At 38.5% G+C, this 20,227-nt stretch overlaps 1 protein-coding gene and 1 pseudogene across 3 annotated transcripts in view; one reads left to right on the top strand and one right to left on the bottom strand.

Moving 5' to 3' along the window:
• The window catches only part of CCDC146 (coiled-coil domain containing 146), a 154,354-nt gene that overhangs the window by 29,044 nt on the left and 105,083 nt on the right, over positions 1–20,227 (bottom strand). For 2 of the 3 annotated variants that reach the window (XM_045193834.2, XM_053927046.1), the window contains exons 4-9: positions 18,918–19,127; positions 8,806–8,863; positions 6,363–6,539; positions 4,554–4,627; positions 3,370–3,597; positions 2,329–2,515 (exon numbers count right to left, since the gene is read on the bottom strand). In XM_045193834.2, the coding sequence (XP_045049769.2) occupies positions 2,329–2,515; positions 3,370–3,597; positions 4,554–4,627; positions 6,363–6,539; positions 8,806–8,863; positions 18,918–19,127 (934 nt within the window). The remainder of the gene's footprint in view (positions 1–2,328; positions 2,516–3,369; positions 3,598–4,553; positions 4,628–6,362; positions 6,540–8,805; positions 8,864–18,917; positions 19,128–20,227) is intronic. The other variant, XM_045193839.2, reaches the window with a different exon arrangement.
• LOC112303350 (E3 ubiquitin-protein ligase RNF146-like) lies at positions 12,611–13,671 on the top strand (annotated as a pseudogene).

Below are 20,227 nucleotides of genomic sequence, written 5' to 3' on the forward strand. Positions count from 1 at the left end.
CAGCTTGTGAACCAAAAGGTCACTGGTTTGATTCCTGGTCAGGGCACATGCCTGGGTTGTGGGCCAGGTCCCCAGTTGGGGGTGTGCGAGATGCAACCAATCCATGTATCACTTGCACATCGATGTTTCTCTCCCTCTCTTCCTCTCTTCCTTTCCCTCTGTCTAAACAAATAAATAAAATCTTCAAAAAAATCATACCGAACTCTAATATATTAGGGATCAAGGTGGTAATTTTTAGGGTAACCACCCAAAGAATGGACAGAAAATGCAAAACTAATGCATATCAAAAATGAGGAAAATAGAACAATATAACATATAAATAGAATCATTCTTTTCTTTATTAATCCAAAAGAAGGGAAGATAGGAAAGAAAATGGAACATAAAACAGACGAGACAAACAGAAAGCAATAGTGACATGGTGCTCATGGCCCAGGAGGACCCATACTTACATTAAATGTTTTTGGACTAAATACAAGAATTAAAAGGTAGACATTTTCAGACTAGATATTTAAAAGTATATCCTGTACATGAAAGACCTTTGTGTGTCCTTACTTAGGTGTGTACACCTAAGTAAGGACACACAAATGATTCAAGTAAATGGAAAAGGAAAAACCAGGCAAAGTCTAACCCCCCAAACCTAGTGTAACTGATAAGGCAACTTCTAAGACAAAAAGCAGTTCTAGAGTTAAAGAGATTTCACAGTAAGAGAAGAATCAACCCTGACCAGGGTGGTTCAGTTGGTTGGGCATTGTCCCACAAAGCAAAAGGTCACTGGCTTGATTCTCGGTCAGGGCACATGCTTGGGTCACAGGTTTGGTCCCCAGATGGGGCGTGTTCAAGAGGCAATCAATCAATGTTTCTCTCTCACACTGTTTCTTTCCCTTTCTCTCTCCCTCCCTTCTCCTCTTTCTAAAATAAATAAATAAATAAAATATTTTTTAAAAAGAATCAATCAACCTGCTAGAACTGTGGTCATAATATTAGAAGTGTATGAGAAACATAACTAACTATTCTATTTGTTTTTCAAAAGTGTAACAAGCACGTCTCACCCCACTGAGATAGAAAAGTAAAGTCTGTGAGTGCCATCAGCAAGGCCAAGACCTTGTCATTTGTAACAATCATAACCCTAACCAATTATTTTCACACCTTCCTAAAGGCTGGTCTTTCAGCTGGGATGGGCTAGGTTACACTATAGAAATAAACAATCTCCAGACATCATGGCTCAAAACCAAGACAGCTTATTTCTTGCTCTGGCAAAGCCTGTGGCCAGTCAAGACAATTTCCCAAGGCTACTGCTAGCTCAGCATTCCCGGCTGCTTCCATTTTGCAACACTTCCACATCATCATGCACTTCCACATATGCCACAGAAAGTGGAAAATGAGCTACAGGGTCTCACACTGGCAGTTAGATGCCCCAGGCTGGAAGTGATATATGCCACCTCTGCCCACGGTCTATCAGCCATAACTAGTCATTTGATCCTGCTCAACTGCAAAGGGTGCAAGAAAGTAAAAGCTTTCCATGTGTGCAGAAGGAGAGGAGAACTAGGTTTAGGTTAGGGTCAGAAGCGTCTACCACAGTTGGAAACTTCTGCTTACATTTCTGAGGTCATGAATCTCCATAAGTTCAGGGAGCATAACAATAGTCAAGAGAATGAATATGGCTTCTGTATACCCCACTGCTTTATCTCAGAGATTGATGATCTCTGTCTCATTTTTTCTTTTAACCAAAGGAAGCACCAGCCAAGGTCCAACACAAGGATGAAGCCTTTCAGCAGTGCTTGGTCAATTAGCACAGGTAGTACCACCTGAGAGAGGAGAGAATCAGATGCAACAGGACCACAACCACTCACTTGGGAGCAGAGTAACATCTGCCTTGATCATTCTCTGACTGGAGTACCTGATACTGCACAGAATTAGCCTGGTAGCCTAAACATTGGATTCCAGTTATTAGAGGTGCAGGCCAGCTGACCAGTCACATGGATACGATTTGATCTAGTCCCTGACTGTGATAGTCTACAGAGACACCATGCCAGACCTCTTTCAACTGGTAAAGATAGTGGTTTACTTGGTCTTACCCTGTAGTGACTGGATGGCCCACCGCTTCCCCCCACCAGGCTGAAGCCAGATCCAAACAAGACACTTCCCTAGTCTTGGGATAGCAAACAGAGCACTATAGGACTGTAGACTGTATTATAGGTTTGATGCATTTTAAAACAACCTTTTCTCTGTTCTTTCTTTTTTCCTCTTCTTTTTTTATTGATAATAAAAACAACTTCTTAAAATATTTTTACTTCAAAAAGATAGCACTGAGTGGTATGCAGCACCCACCTCTAATAGAAGCCTTTGATGCAGTGCTTGAGTTTGAGTTAGGGCATCCCAGGACACTTTCAAGAGTAGCTCCATCTTTTTCAAATTTCGAACATCTCGTTCTCTCTCTCTTTGCTTCCGAGAAAGTTCATCGTGGTAGTTCTGTTTGTCAATAATACAGTTTCGTATATTGAGATCCAAGATCCCTCTGTTCAAGGTAAGGAGACAAAATGAAAGTGGTTAGTCATCAGCTGCCCTTCATGTTTTTAAAGACAGAATGCTCAGCATATACACAGAAAACTATTCTCGCATTAGAATCAAGTTGTGTATAATGCCCTAAGCAACTTTGTTTGCAAGTTGGTATCATTTAATGCCACAGTCTTATAAAAACCCCAAATGGTATTAGCAGACTGGCAGAGACAGAGGCTCACAATTTCCCTGAAATTTTACTTAAAATTAGGAAGTAACACTCTCTCAGGAAACCATATCACTAAATTGCTCCCATTTGGAAAAAAACATAATTACCTCAGAAATACCATTCATTTGTAGGAAAAAAAATGCCTCAACTATATATAGTACTCTCCAGAGAGATAATTTTCTGGAGGCATATTTTAGGAACTTACAAAATATAACATATAGTGTCCTTAAGATTTGGTCAGGGAAGTTGGAGAAAACAATAAATAAAGGATGAAAAATACTTCTAAGTGCTTTATTTAATATATGTTTTATTAATGGTAAAAATTGATTTAAATTCTATAAAAATATTTAGTGAAAAATTCTATTAAAAAATCTGTTTGAGATTATGTTTTGAATTCTCACATAGAGGGTCTGGCAGAAGCAAGCCCTGCTTGAGTGTGGTTAGTAGGGTAATAATATGGGTGTAATAATTTATAGTTTTAATTTGAACATTTCACCTAAAATGTCATATCGTGTGCTTGAGTGTGATATTGTTATGTTACAGAAGTGCATGCTTATGATTTTGTCATTAAAAAGGGGTATTATTTGTGCCAGACCCTGTATAAATTGAAAAAAATTTAGACGTCCAACAAACATATAACTAACTTTTCAGTTAGCGAAGTTGCTTCATTCTCTCTCGTTAATTCCAATAGCTTGACCAATTGGTTATATTCTCGTTCTTTGATTTCAAGTAAGGCTCTTTTGCCTTCAACTTCTTTTATCACATCTTCCTTCTCTTCCATTATAGCATTAATTTTGGTTTCAACTTTCTTTAGGGAGTCATTTATTTCTTTGAGTTCACAATCCAAGACAACTTTTTTCTTTTCCATTTCTCTGTAAGGGATACATAAATACATACATATACATGTGTGTACCTACAGATACATACATACACATGCTCACACACACACACATACATTTGCCTTATTTTGAGCCCATGCTGTCGTGACCTATTTTTACTTCCTCATCAGGCAACAGAAGAGCTTGTCATGCATTCAGTCATCTCAGAAGTGGGGTGAAGACCACTGAGGAGTGGGTCCAGAGGTTATCTCCACTGAGAGCCACTGAGGGCAGGTATTTGTCCAGCCCACCCTTTCTCCCCAGGTCCTGGGGTTCTACTCTCATTCTGACCTGAACTGACCCAAATTTCTCAACTTTGGTGCTGGTGGGCTTGGCTTTTAGAAGCACTACTAGTGCCTACTTTTTGCATTCTTCTTTTGAGATCAGTTACCAGAGCAATCATATTATTTCTCCAGAATTTTTGTGTCTTCACTTATCTTTATCTTTTTTAGTTCCTCTAAATCTTGAGACTTTCCTCAGTGATTTCTGCCTCCAAATCTGTCCTGAATGCTGCATGTATGGGTGTGTGGGGGAGGGTGGGGATTGCACATGTGAGTAGGTGGCAAAGAGTTCCTATCATCTGGGCTTCAGCCTTCTGGCTGGCTGACATACTTCCAAACCATGAAATTCTACACAGTTCAAATAATTTATCTCTTGAACACCTCTGTTAAAGACAATTGGGCTTCTCCATAAAGATATGATTTATGAATTGGAAAGAGAATATTGTCCCAAAATTAAGACATAAATGAGTGTTATAAATGATAGTAATGTGCTGCACTTCTTTTTTTTTCATGAACTTGATATATACAGAAACAAATGAAAATATTTCTAAAATTTTAACAGTAATCTGATGTGTTCAGTGCTTAATATTCTTGTTTTAGTGTGTACACAAAACTTGGGGGAAGAGCAGGCAGGGAAGGATTAAAAATAAAAAAAATATTAAATCATACACTTTTTTGCGTGTGGTTTTTTCTATCTCTTTTCCAATTTGTACAGGAAGGGACTGATGGTGAACCACTTCATCCTAGTAAAGAAATGGAGCCATATTAAATTATGTAGTCTTGGACCAGAAGCAGTTAAGATAACCAAATTAAACAGGAGAGAAGAAGGAACTACTATATGTACAACTCTATCTGTTCTGTTCTATGGAGGGTGCTTTACTTATTCTATTTAATCTTCACAGTGACTTTACACTCTACTTATGGTTGCTACCATTTCAAAGAGGAGGTAACTGAGTCAAAAAAATACAGTTGATGGTTGGCTCAGATTCCCATTATGGAGGTATACCCGTAGGTCAGAGTTGCAGGACTCAACATCTCACAGTTCATGCTTGTTCCCTTCTCAACATCTGAGCAGAGCTGACTTGCTGGTGAAGAGGGGGTGGAAGGAGGTGGGAAATGGGCTGTGAAATCACTAACTGATGTGGTGATCACAGCCCATCCCCCCTGCCTCCAGGTGAAACAACCTCTGTGGTGCAATTCATGGTCAAGAATTAACTCCCCATGGGGTCAGGTTGATATTAAGTTTCTCTTGAAACCATATTTTGGCCCAATTTCTCCCCCAGCTCTATCCTGCTTCCCTCACTCCCTTATCAGATTCTCCTTACAGCCTTCCCTCCATGAATGTTTGTCTTAAGCTCTGCTTCTAGGGAACCCTGCCTAAGACTCATGTGCAGAGAACCTAAGTAATTTTCCCAAGGTCACACATCTAGCAAGCGTCAAGGCCAAGACCAGAAGCTAATTTTGTCTAACACCACTTTCCACTATTCTCTGTAGGTTCATAGAAGTTTCTGTTTTAGCCTCAAGAATCTCATGTACATGGCATGGTTATGGGAGGGACCGTCCCTGCCCGAGGATCACAGTGGACTTTGGAGCCTGGGGTAAAACATACATGGAGGTTGAACATATTACTGCAGTGTGTGCATTTCTCCCTGGGATCTTGCTCAGTCCTGGGGCAGATCCAAGTTTCATGAGGCTGAAACATGTACAATTTGGGAGGTGGGAGGGTGGCTCTTTAAGAAAAAGAGTGGAAAATTACAAATGCTGAATTAGGTATGGGGGGCTTTGGAAGAGGTTCATGCAAGTGAGGGCTCTGTAGCTTTAACTTCACTGGGTTCCTAATAAATCCATCACTGTTCAGTTCCCAAGTTCCAGGTAGCAGCTGGGTACATCTTGGCCAAATGCTCCAAGACTCATAAGGAAAAAGAGGTCAAAGTGTATCATAATTGTCCTGTAAGCCAAAGAGCGTCAGACATTATTTTTAAAATAACTCTAGGTTATTTAAATTTTTGAGAGTTACTATGCATTTTTCAAAGTAATAGGAATTTAAATTATCTCCTAAAACTTAAATACAAGCCCTTCATCACTTGCATGGTGAGAAGGAAGTAGAGTGGAATCAAACAGACAAGGATAAGGTGATGAAAATATACATAAGAGGTTAGGAAATTTGGGTCCTGTTCAAGGAAGAGATTGTGTTTGAAACACACATTTCTAATTTTGAAAAATGCTTGTGGGAGTCAAGGGAGGCCTTCCCCTGTGTTGGGCCTCTAAGTTACAATGATACTGCTGAGCCCTCTAAAGACTTTTGTGAATTCCCAGAGTCCCGGTTGAGTTTGATTGGCTCACTCACAATGCTGAACATTTCAGTTTGTGTGATGATGCTCCTCTTTGTCAAATCTATGCAGTCAAACTTGATACTCACGCATTTTTATGTCAGCTCAGGCACAATGTCTGACTATGAATGAACTGTAAGTAGCACACCTTTAGGTTGACCTGATATTCCAACAATTCTTCTAGTTCCTTCTGTTCCTTTAGTAATTGCTTCTGCTTAGATGTGAAATCTTCCCGTAAATTTTTAATTTCTAATTTCTTCTGCATTATTTCTTTACGTAATTCTTCAGTGGTTTCTTTCAATATTCTCATCTTCTTCTCCATTTCCTTTAAAAGTTGTGAAAATGATCAGGTTATTTAGAGTCTGAACAAACATTTGTTTACCTAGGTATCAACTTAAAAACAATTTTACTTACTATTTTGATATATTTGTTTTGAGCTTCATGAATGATTTCCTACCAAGTTAAATACAATGTATGATTTCTGACATTTTTCAATAAAGGCATCAAAATTGTACTGCATGTATTAAACATTTTACATTAGATTTGTACTCTTTATTTTTTACTAGTGCTCTTTTCTATCCTCTTATATTTTAAATGTTTCCTTTTTCTTTTAAATTAAAATTTTTTTTTCATTTATTGATTTGAGAGAGAGGAAATGGGGATAAAGTGGGGGGGCAAGAGAGAGAGAGAAATTAATTTGTTATTCCACTTATTTATGCATTCATTGGTTGATTCTTGTATGTGCCCTGACTGGGGATTAAAACCCACAACCTTGGAGTATCAGGAACAATGCTACAACCAACTAAGCTACCTGACCAGGGCTATATGTTTCCTTCTTCTGAGTTAATTTTTATTTTATATCAAAAATTATTAGTGAAAATTTCCAGGCTATTTTCTAGTAGCTTGGAGATTTGACAAAATTAGATCTAAATACTTTTTGAATATCTGGCTTCTGGTTAACCTGAGTTTAACCTAAACTCACATGAGTTTAGGGAGTTGGTATTTGGAATTTGGAAACCCTTGTACTCCTAATCTCCCACTTTCTTAATTGATATTACTTCTCTCATTTCATGCACAGTCTTCCCAAACACCCTCCACCCAAGACTCATAACACATCTTTGTTTCCCATGACTATTTGGGGAGTATTTGACTTTGGAAAGACAAACCTTTTTAGAAAGTCTGCTGCCTATTACTAAAATGAGTGGGTAGATCCATGCAGCCTGCTTTGAGTTTTCTGTATACCTCCTTCCTCCACTGCTTCTGGTAGAGGGTAAAATTGGTGATCCTGTAATCTGGAACTAAAATTCAGAATGTTTTTTCCTGCCCTGGCTGGTGTGGCCTAGTGGATTGAGTGCTGGCCTATGAACCAAAAGGTTACTAGTTCCATTCCCAGTTAGGGCACATGCTTGGGTTGAGGGCCAGGTCCCCAACTGGGAGCACGTGAGAGGCAACCACATATTGATGTTTCTCTCCCTCCCTTTCTCCTCCCTTTCTTTGAAAATAAATAAATAAAATCTTTTAAAAAATGCTTTTTCCCATAAAATCTGTGTTGTAAATGGTGGTTAGGTATCCTTATATAGTAGTATGTATTATATATGCTATATATTATAATTGTATACATATATAATATATATTCATATATATACATAAATATAAAGTAGTATTTTGCTCTGTGCTAAATTTCGTGCCTTGGAATTAAAATACCTACAACATGCTTTTGAAATATAACCATTAAGAAGATGAAAGCAATGCAAAGTGTGATGATCTTTCTATTTATTCTGTATGATACATTGCAAAAATTAGACACAAATTCCTCTTATGCCTGTACATGTTTGTCATTCTTCTCATTAAGAGGCAGGGCCTATTTCTCTATCCCTTGATTTTAGACTTGGCCATGTGACTTGCTTTGACCAATAAAATATTCCAAAGCTGACTTTAGCAGTGGCTTGAAAAGTGCTTGCATGTTGGGATTTGCCCTCTCTTGAGTCTGTCTCTTTCTACAGGCTGGAAATCCTTCCACCACTATGTGACTAACTAGTGACACATGACCTAAGACCAACTAACCCGCCAACTGGCTGACATACTAATAAAGCCATCCTAGACCACTCAGCCACAAGTGATCCAACTTAGACCAGAAGAATTCAGAACTGTGAAAAATAAGAAATGGTCGTTGTTTTAAGACATTAAGTTTTGGGGTGTTTTATTATGCAGGAATAGATAAGTGATACATCTTCTTTATAAAAATTCCTTGTAATAAGCTGTTCAGGAAACTATGTAAAAGCTATAACAAAAATAATGTTTTAAAATGCCAACCACAAAATCCTTTTCTTTTCTTCTGGAAACAAAGCAAATATTGTCCAACTAAACCCAGCGTAAATTAGGTGCCAAATTAACTAAAGTCTGTAATAGACACTACCTATGTTTACTCCAGAAGTTATACAGATACTCCTCTCAGCATTGTCCATAGTTAAGACTTCTGGGTCTTTCAAATGTGTCAAGGTATGGCTGTTGTGATAAATTAGTATTTATCAAAAGACGTGTTTGAATCCAGCTGTATTTAACAAACTCTAGACCATCTATATAAGACTTACTCCTGGCTTAGGGATCTTCTCAAATTCCTTTATTATGAGGCTTTTTTCTTCCATTAAGCTGCAAAAAAATTAAGAAGGGGGTTTGACAAAGTACAAAAGAGTTAGCTATGTCTGCAGTAATAACTTTCTCTTCTCTTCTCCCCCTGTACTTCCCATGGTTGTTTGCCAGGCCCAGGGTTCATTCTGTATGATGACTTCAGTGACTCCCACAGGCCTGTTTAGGTGCTTCCTTCCAGTCCTTCCATAGCACTGTGTACACACACCCATTAAAGCAGTTACCCATCACATAAAACCACTTAGGAACATGGCCTCCCCTTTAGACTGGTTCCTTCAAGACAGGCTCTGCGCCTTTTCTGCTTTATATTATTTGCAATGAACTAATGTCTACCAGGATTACTGCAACAGCTTCCACTGGTTCCTTCAAATAAGCATATCCTGAATTCCAGCGCTTATCTAATAAACGCTGAATTTTTCAGAGCTTTGAACTCTTATACCTCTGCTTTTAGAGCTTGCAATTGATTTTACTTCCAAGCTATTGACCCTACGCCTTAGCCATCCCGCCACCAGGGGGCGGTAGTGTGCTGCCATCTTTTGGTTGCAAAGGAAACCTTGGTGTTGAGTTTCAAAATGGTAACAAGAAGCTCTCCTACAAGTCAAGACTTAATAATCTTTTCTTTAAATAAATACAAAATATTTTTTTCTTTAAACAAATATAAAATGGCTAAATCTTTAGGGCAGTTTTAGCTAATTATATTTCTATTGTTCATTTTTCTCTTTTTTAAAATTAAGAAATAATGACTTTTTCCCTTTAGAAACTGTATGACTTTATAGAGAAATATAGTTGACCCTTGAACAAAAAGGGTTTGAACTGCGCAGTTCCACTGGTATGCAGATTTTTTCAATAAATGCTGCAAATTATTTTTCTCTTCCTTATGATTTTGATAATAACATTTTCTTTTCCCTAGCTTACCTCATTGTAAGAATATAGTCTATATAATATACATACATATATTTGTAAAATGTACAACATGTGTGTTCATTGACTATACTATTTATTGGTAAGGCTTTTGGTCATTCATAGGTTATTAGTAGTTAAGTTTTTGGGGAGTCAAAAGTTATACACAGAGTTTTGACTGTGTGGGGGTCTGTGCCCCTAGACTCCCCCCACATTGTTCAAGGGTCGACTGTGTACCATTCATAATCCCATCCTATCACACCAGTTAATCATTTTTATTTTTTTAACATCTTCAATGTTAGTTTCATATCTTTCTAGTAAGTCTAATAGATCTAATAAAGATATAATGTTTAGATCTTTCATATATAAATATTAAAGACATTTAATATCTTAATACTATATTTTAATTAATATATTCATATTATTGTCCTTTTAATAAAATTATATTAAAACTGTGTATATGATTGAATCCATTTTTGCCCAACATGTAATTAAAATAATATTTTCCCAATTGCACAACAGATTTCATAATTCATAACTAAATAGCTAGTTTCAAAGTTTTCTAGTGGGTGGATATACAACACATAATAGAATAATCCTGGATATCACCTATCTTTTAATAAACTGACTATATGCCAGGTACATGTATCATTTCTAAATTTCATGCCCAGGCTGGTGTGGCTCAGTTGTTTTGACACTGTCCTGCAAAGCAAAAGGTCACTGGTTGGATTCCCGGTCAGGGTATAAGCCTGGGGTGTGGGTTTGGTCCCTGGCCGGGGCATGTATGAGAGGCAACCAGCTGATGTTTCTCCTTCACATTGATGTTTCTCTCCCTCTCTTTCTCCCTCCCTTCCCCCATCTCTATAAATAAATAAATAAAAAAAATTAAAAAAAACTTTTAGAACCTTGCTAAGTGAGTATTATCTTCATTGTACAAATGGAGAAACTGAGGAGTTCAGCACACAGTCCAAGCCGAACTGATATTCAAACCCATTTCTAGAAGGCTCCAGAGGGCTTTTCAGTATCAGGCTGCCTCTGGAACACATTATAATTATCTTAACATTCTATTATGTTTTAGAATTTTGATTGCTTTCAATTTTCCACTTTTATAAATGATAAGTGTGTTTATGCCTTATGTCTTTTTTCTCCTTTTGAATTCTCGTTTTTGCATAACATTATGGGTATTGACACATTTTTTTGTGTGCCTCTTGATATATATTAACTCTTAACCTTTTAAACTGACATTAAAATTGAAATTTGTTTGATATTTTCAGGTTTCCTGATAAGGGGTGCTGAATGTCAAAGCTCCTCAGAACTCATTTCTTTTTTGCAGAAAGAGTCCTAAGTAAAACCCCATCATCAAAGGTTTTTGGACTTAAGGACTTGTGGGTGAACAGACAATGCCGGGGATCCTGCATGCTGCCATGTGCAAGAGGCGCTATTTACCCGCTGGAGTAACACCGGCCTGATGGTGGAAGTTGCAAGAAGGTAGGTTTCTAAACCAATGCAAGCAATAACCATCTAAGGGTCAGGCTGTCCCAAGCTGGGATGGCTGCCATGGGAGGTGATCCTGTCACTGGAGCTGTTGAAGCATAGACTGAGTGGCCACCAGAGCAGACTAAGGCGATTGTCACATGTAGTCAGTCTGAGAACCACTTTTGGGACCAGCTGTTCTCAAAATCTGACGTGAATCAGACCACATAGGAAGTTTGTAAAAAATTCAAATGCCACCACCTTAGGTGGGAAGGTTCATTGAGAAATCAGTATCACTAGGGTTAGATCTGCCTTTTAAACAATGATCTCAGGTATTTCTCTTTCAGTCATGAGGACTACACTGCAAAACTTGTTCTGTTCTTGGTTGTTACGGGGCAGGCAGGAGAAATTTTTTTTTTAAGTTCAGAAGGTAAAATCTGTTCCAGCTGAGTTTTTCCTTACTGCTAACCCTGATGACCTGTATGCCCCTCTGTCATATTCCAGCAATTCCTGTAATTCCAGATGCATTGCTAAAATAATTCCTGTTCCCTTCTTACTGGATCTGTTTGTTTTTGGTTCCAACTTTGCTGTCACTACTGGACTAAGAGTGGAAAATAATTAGTACACTCCGGGTGAGCACCAATGGGGATGCCAGGGACCAGCGTGGAGAGTGGTCTCTAAAGCCAGGACCACGCCGGGACAGCCCACACATGTGCAGCTGTCCCTGCTCTCCACGTCCGCTCCAAAGACACACAGCTCTGACAGTGGCCTCTTTTCACCAGCTGATTGACACTTGCCAGAATGTATCAGATTTAGCATAACAGACTCAATTTATTTGCTTCCTAAGTCTTAGGAATTACTAGAAAACAGAGAATTTTTTTTTAAAGTAAAGTGAAGGCAAGGAAAAGGTTGAAAAGAATATTGAAAAATCTTTTCAGGGAAATTTCCTAGAAATATAATGGCTTCTACTTTGTTTTAAAAATAAATTACAGGGGCTCTGAGGCTGAGGAGAAAAGACTGCTATGTGGTTGTGGCTGTGGCCAGACAGGATAAACCAGCAGTGGAAGAGAAAATACTACAAACTGGCTGATGGGTGCTAAAGACGATGTCTTTATTTTCGTGACAAGCGTCTGTAGGATTTGTAATAGAAATGAGGGCTAAAGGTTTGAGGGATATTTTTCTTTTGAAAATAGTCAAAGTTTGGAAAAGAAGACGACATTTGTTTTTGATAGTTCTGGACTTATTGAAAGGACAACTTCAATATTCATGTCATCTCTTCCTTGGTCTTATATGATGGTAACATTAATTCAGCTTTAGTAATTACAAAGCTTTTTTTTTTTCCTATTATTACGTAAATTTTATAAACTGTTATGCAGGATGGCTGGCTGTGGTGAAACTGATCACTCAGTAAAAATGCTTCCTATGAACAGGAAAGCAAATGAGTCCTATTCTAATACTGCACCTTCTCTAACCGTCTTTGAGTGTGCTATTGATCTGCAAATGTGTTTACCTAGTCTGCCTTGTAAACATGCTCTCTGCTATCTGTGTGTAAAGGGAGCTTCATGGCTTGGAAAGCAATGTGTCCTCTGTTGACAAGAAGTTCCTGAGGATTTCCTTGACAAGCCAATCTTATTGTCACCAGAACACAAGGCAGCAAGCAGAGGAAATGGTGAATATGCATATTATGAAGGAAGAAATGGGTGGTGGCAGCATAATGAACACACTAGTAGAGAGCTGGAAGATGCTTTTTCCAAAGGTAAGAAGAGCACTGGAATGTTAACTGTATGTTGTTGATCTTGAAAATATGGCTCAATATAGGTGAAATGAACATGGACATCGCACGAAGATTAAGCAGGGTATAGTAGATATATCAAAGAAGGGAGCAGCTGGACTTAGGCTGGACTGTGAGGCTTATACTGTAAACCTAGCAAGAGAGAGCTCTGCTGAAGGAGCAGACAGCGTATCAGCACAGAGTGGAGCTTCTGTTCAGCCTCTGCTGTCTTCTTCTGTAAGGCCCCTGACGTCAGTAGATGGTCAGTACAGAAGCCCTGCAACACTATCCGCCGATGCAAACACTTCCCTGGAAAACTCTTTTGCTCATTTACAACTCAGTGGAGACAGCCTGGCTGAAAGGAGTCATGAGGAGAAGGAGAAGGTTGTGAATTACCATCTTCAGGCAGGGCACCAGCACCAGACACCTCTGCTGAAGAAAGTGAATCAGATGCCAGTGGTGATGGTGAGGGCACATCAGTTGCACAGCTCTTGTTGCACAGCTCTCTCTGGCCCAACAGAGACTCCTGGTTCCTAATGCAAACCAGACAGTATCTGATCGATCAGATTGATTAGGAACTGATGGCTCACTAGCAGGGAGTGGAACAGTGAGTACCACAGTCAGATCTAGAGGGCCTGATGGACAGGACACTGTAGCTGAAGTTTAAATTAAAAAAGCATCTTCAGCTCCATGCTCAACATTAAAATGGTTATCTGTAAATTTCTGCCCACATAACATTATATTCATCCCTAGTAGTATTTTTTGGGGGGAATCTCCCCCCCAAAATGAATATAATGTGATAATGTTTGGGGGTAAGGGGTAGAGGAAAGATAGATCTATATATAATTGAAATGTCTAACATGTCTTTGTTGAGAAATTTATTTAATATAAGGAACCTGGGTGTTAATAGTTGAGAGTTGTTTAGTAATAAACAAGTTTACTCAAGTTCTATTTAGTTTATAGTTTTAAAAAGTTTCTTCAATTCTTTTGGCCAGTGTGAATGTATTATCTGTGCATTAACGGTCCCATCTGACTCTTACTTCTGCATGGATTGACTTAAAACCATTATTAAAAGTTGGTACCTATGAGATGCCTGGTATCAGTATTAACAGGAAGCTTAATGTGAAAATACATGGGAATTAGGAATGTTATAATCCTGTAATAGGCAAAAACTATTTAATAGTAAAGTTACTGAAATGGAAATGTAAGGAAAATACCTAATAACATATGTTTCATAATCTCGTCTGTAACACATTACATGGTGTTCCCACAGGCTTTGCAGTCTAGCCCATATAGTTTGAAGTTTCTCTTGATCTGTGATTTCCTTTTTGATTACAAAATTTGTAATTGAATAAATATTAAAATTTACTAAAAATAAATAAATTATAAGCAGTATTTATTTACTTCACTACTTATTTACAATGAATTTATTTAACTTAAGTAGGTTATTATTAGTTTGAACTGTGTATTTATGAAGTGGTCATAAGTAAATATTAATCTCCAAACCAAAGCTACATATTATAACAGATTTAATATTAACTGAGCATATAATCATACCTACCATTTTATTAAAGAATTTATATTATGTGAAAACATGAGAAAGTCAACCAAATTATAGAGTAAAATCCCTTCTCTATATGTTTGTATGTGTGTATGTTTGAATAATATGTTATTCTTAGTTTTTGCTAGTGATTCAGAAGTTCCTGCAGATGTTGGGGTGGAAAAGTGCTAGTTATTTGGGTTTCTATTATTTACAGCCTGAATTAAATGAGGAATTGGGGTGCTGATGTGAAAAACATCATCTGTATATTTGGATGAATAGCCTCTCACTGGGTCAGCTTCTTTATTTTTATGTGGGGATGGAAATATCTACTTTTTTCCTGGGAAAAAAGTATGGAGTGAATTTGTTTCAGTACCATGTAATACTAAATATGTGAAGCCAATGAAATATGCAGCCCATTATTTTTTCCTGATATTTCTTTTGGTATCACCATTATTTTTATGAAAATATGTTTGTTACTTCTTCAGCTGTTAATATTTGAGAATGCAAAGGAGACTGCTCAGGCTAAAGTATCATGCATTACAAATACAAAAAGAATACACACTAGACATTTTTGCAAATGTGCATTTTGAATGTTCTTGTCCACTGTTGGTCAGTATTCACAGTCCCCTCTGTATCCCAAGTAACTCAATAAACAATTTGCCTGTCTATACCTAAAAGGCCAGAGTTCTGGTTTCTCCTCCATCCCCCCTTGGCAGGAATACTTGGAAACTTTAAACAATTTAAATATCAACTGATTTATGTTCTCCTTACCCTTTCATGGAAATGTCAAGCATTCATATTTTCAGTACTAATGAACAACCAGCAATTGTCTTAATTTCATTATTTTCTCAACTGAAAGAGTGCTTACAGAGAACAGAAATAGCTAGGCTTTCTTTTTATAGATCTCAGTGGTGAGTCTCAAACAATTTAGATTGAAAGACAAAAAAAGAACTCCTCTTTTTTCTTCCTGAATATGATTCTCCTGATTAAACAGGCTTTCTTCATTGCCCCCTATCCCCACCCCAGCTGAAAAAATAAGCCCCAAAGAGAAGACTCAAAACCCAGGACTTGCAAGGTCCCCAGGAGGTCACTCAAGTCATCTTCTTGTTCATCAGCAGGGCTGAATTACATTCCCTTGGTCAGAAATCTGCCTACTCTTTTTTAAAATTGTTGTTCAATTACAGTTGTCCCAATTCTTCCTCCATTGCTCTCCCCTGCCACTCAAGTCAGTCCCCACCCTGTTGTCCATTACAGTGGGTCGTTTATACATGTTCCTTGATTAAACTCTTCCCTTTCTTTCCCTCATTTCCCCCAGATCCCCCTGGTCACTGTAAGTTTGTTCCTTATTTCCATGTCTCTGGTTCTATTTTGCTCATTTGTTTTGTTCATTAGGTTCCACTTCTAGGTAAGATCGTATTGTATTTGTCTTTCACCGCCTGGCTTATTGCACTTGGCTTAATACTCTGTAGTTCCATCCATGCTGTCATGAAGGGTGGGAGTTCCTTCTTTCTTTCTGCTGCATAGTATTCCATTGTGTAAATGTATGGCAGTTTTTTGATCCACTCATTTACTGATGGGCATCTGGTTTCCAACACTTGGCTATTGTAAATAATGGTGCTATGAACATTGGGGTGAATAGGCTCTTTTGAATTGGTGTTTCAGGATTCTTAGGGTATAATCCCAGCAGTGGGATCACTGGATCAAAGGCAGTTCCATCTTTAGTTTTCTGAGGAAATTCCATACTGTTTTCCACAGTGGCCTCACCAGTCTGCATTCCCAACAACAGTATACCAAGATTCCCTTTTCCCCACATCCTTGCCAGCACCTGTTTGTTGATTTGTCAGTGATGGCCATTCTGACCAGTGTGAAGTGATATCTCATTGTGGTTTTCATGTATCTCTATGATGGCTAGTGATGTTGAGCATCCTTTCATATGTCTATGGGCCCTCTGTATGTTCTCCTTGAAGTGTCTGTTCAGGTCCTCTGCCCATTTTTTAATTGGATTGTTTGTCTTTCTGGTTTGAGTCATATGAGTTCTCTATGTATTTTGGAGATCAAACCTTGTCTGAGGTATCATTGGCAAATATGTTTTCCCATATGGTTGGTTCTCTTTTCATTTTAATGCTGTTTTCTTTAGTCATGCAGAAGCTTTTTGTTTTGATGAGGTCCCATTTGTTTATTCTTTCCTTTATGTTGCTTGCTCTGTGGAACATATTGGTGAAAATACTGCTGTGTGGAATATCTGAGATTTTCCTGCCTATGTTCTCCTCTAGGACTTTAATGGTGTCACGACTTATATTTAAGTCTTTTATACACCTTGAATTTACTTTTGTGTATGGTGTAAGTTGGTGGTCTAGTTTCATTTTTTTGCATGTAGCTGTCCAGATCTCCCAACACCATTTATTGAAGAGGCTATTTTCACTCCATTTTATTCACCTGCTCCTTTTGTTGAATATTAATTGACCATAGAGACATGGGTTTATTTCTGGGCTCTCTATTCTGTTCCAGTGATCTATGTGTCTGTTCTTATGCCAGTACCAGACTGCTTTGATTACAGTAGCCTTGTAATATAATTTGATATCAGGTATTGTGATCCCTACTATTTTGTTCTTCTTTCTCAAAATTGCTGAGGCTATTTGGGGTCATTTATGGTTCTATATAAATTTTTGAAGTATTTGTTCTATATCTGTGAAATATATCATTGGTATTTTAATAGGGATTCTGTTGAATCTATATATTGCTTTGGGTAGTATGGAAATTTTAATGACATTAATTCTTCCAAATCATGAACATGGTGTTTGCTTCCATTTATTTGTGTCTTCCTTAACTTTTTTCTTCAGTGTTGTGTAGTTTTCCGAGTACATGTCTTTTACCTCCATGGTTAAGTTTATTCCTAGGTACTTTACTTTTCTTGTTGCTATGGTGAATGGGATTTTTTCCCTAGTTTCTGTTTCTGATAATTCATAGTTGGTGTACAAAAATGCCTTCGACTTCTGAATGTTGACTTCGTATCCTGCTGTTTTACCAAATTCACTTATTAGGTCAAGTAGTTTTTTGGTGGAGTCTATAAGGTTTTCTATGTACACTATCAGGTCATCTGTAAACAATGACAGTTTTGCTTCCTCCTTTTCAATTTGGATGCCTTTTATTTTTCTTGTCTGGTCACTCTGGCTAGAACTTGCAGCACTGTTGTGAGTAGAAGTGGTGAAAGCAGACATCCTACTCTTGTTCCTGATCTTAGGGGGAAGGTTTTTAGGTTTTGCCTGTTGAGAATGATGTTGGCTGTAGGTTTATCATATATGTGGCCTTTATTATGTTGAGGTATGCTCCCTCTATTCCTACTTTGCTGAGTGTTTTTATTATAAATGGGTACTGTACTTCATCAAATGCTTTTCCTGCATCTATTGATATGATCATGTGATTTTTGACTTTCATTTTGTTTATGTGGTGTGTTATGTTTATTGATTTGTGAATATTGTACCATCCTTGCATCCCTACTCTTAAAGATAGGCAGAGAAAGTTCTGCCACCTTAAATGGCAATAATTCTAGAAGAGATCGTTTGGCTTTCTCTCCAGTACGCAGCAAACAGCACATCACAGGACAAAACCTGGGTTACACTTACTTTGAAATTTATGTAAATAGTGTCAACTGCAGAACAAACTCTCCCACTGACTTGCTCCTCACAGGAGGAATGTAAGTAAAAATTTTGGAAATAACATTTGTCAGCTACCAATGTATTTCTGCTTTAGTTCACTGAGTGACATACTATAGATTTGGATAAGTAAATATGTCTTCCAAAAGGATGTAACTTTCTTCCTTGATCTTAAGGACTAGTTTAGTAATAGGAGAATAAGGTTGACTATGTGGTCTGAGTTCTGATATTAGAATAGAGTGAGCCAGACATGACCCTCAGCTCACTAGGCTTCTTTGGAATGTGCATGTGGGGCACTCGCCATGCAGACATATGTAGTGGTACTGCAAAAAGGATGAGAGGCCACCCTGTCAGTGCCGCAGAGGGTCAGAGTGCGTGCCAAATCCTTGTTCTGTGGAGTGCATTCCTAGGCTATGACTCCCAATGCTCACGGCTTTCCTGACCCACAGAAATCACAGCAGCGAAGTCTTTCCCTTTTCCTGAAAGTGTCTCCCTCTCATCTGAGCTTGTTTCTTCAAGCTGTGTAACCTTGTTGTTCAGTGACTGCTGTTCTAGAGAATCAAGGAAAGAAATAGGCTTGTAATCATTTAAACATTGCTATGTCATACCCATTGTACTTAGAATGCCTAATATAGTCTAATTTTTAAAATTTTGTTTATGTGGAAACTGCTTGGCTCTCGTCTGTCTTGAGTGTGCTTGAGACAATCGTGTACTTACCTATTCAATCTGTACTGATTATGATACTCTCTTTCCTTTGCTGCATTATATTCATTTTGATACTTGAGAAGCTGTTCTCTCATTTTGGAGACCTCGGTGGAGAATGCTTCTGGAAAATTATCAGCTTGCTGCAGGTGAAACTGCTGCTGTTGTATTTGCTCAGTGAAACGTTTGGCATTCTGGAGCAGTTGGACCTCTGATTCCTGTGTGCTATGTTCCACAAGAACAGAGATTCACATAGTGAGTGTACACAGGGCCTGTTTCCTCCCTGAGACGAGGTGGACAAAGTGGTTAGGGTTCCAGGCAGAACACAAATGGTAATTTAGTCACATGGACTTGAAATATAGTGTCAGCAGGGGAGAATTAAATGACTCCTGTAACGTAGCTGCTATGAAAAACTCATTGAGTTTCAGTTCAACATTTCCAGCCTGTATCTGCCCTGCTACAGCCCCAGCACCACGAGTGAAAAGTCTACTTCCTAATGCCTTTCCCACCCACTAGGCAGTGGCAGTGGAAGAGAGTGGTGGGTATTTGTAATGACAGAAGTGAGAACTAAAAGGTCAAGAGGAGTTACAATGTAGGGAGCAGAAGGAGAATAATAGTTTTGCAACACAACTGGGAAGTAGGAAGAAATAACACTATACCCTTGGTCCTGCATTGCTATCTGTCACTGGGGCCGAGGGAACTGAGCTGTGGGTCAGCAAGGAGGAAGCCAAGCCAGAACCCCGCAAGGCTCTGCAGGGCTTTCTGGAGGGTGAGAAATGTTGCAATATTCCTTGTATCTGCAAAGAGGTTCAGAGGGATGCCCCAAGAACTGTATGGAGTTTTCTCTCAGTTAAGCAGTGTGATGTGTGTTGGAAAAGATTACCCCAGACTTTCCACCTAAATCCTCTAAGTTCTTGAGTCTTGAGAACTACGTGTGCACACTGGCAGGCAGGACTAATTGTGGGAAATGGATCTCCATTAGGGATGAAGGTGAGGATTTATTTTGGGGATAGGGAGGAGAAGGATGTGGAGAGGGAGGTGCCAAAGCTGAGGGTTTTAGAGTGTTGTTAGGAACCTCGATGGAGCTGAGTAAGTATGGGGTAGGGGGAAAGTGAAGGATGCATACAGATGCAGTTCTGTTCTCCTAGTCGTTCACTCTTGCTCCCATCCTCAAACTAGCCAAATGACTGAACAAGAAAAGAAGTAGGGATAACAGTTGGAGACTGGGGGAAAGAATGGCTGGGAAATGGCAGGATGGAGTTTCTATCCATTGCTGTCTCTCCTTGGCTTTTGATGGAGACATCATGCAGGGCTATGAAGGAGGA

The sequence above is a fragment of the Desmodus rotundus genome, chromosome 6 (genome assembly GCF_022682495.2).
Source record: "Desmodus rotundus isolate HL8 chromosome 6, HLdesRot8A.1, whole genome shotgun sequence".
In the NCBI taxonomy this organism is placed as follows: Eukaryota; Metazoa; Chordata; class Mammalia; order Chiroptera; family Phyllostomidae; genus Desmodus; species Desmodus rotundus.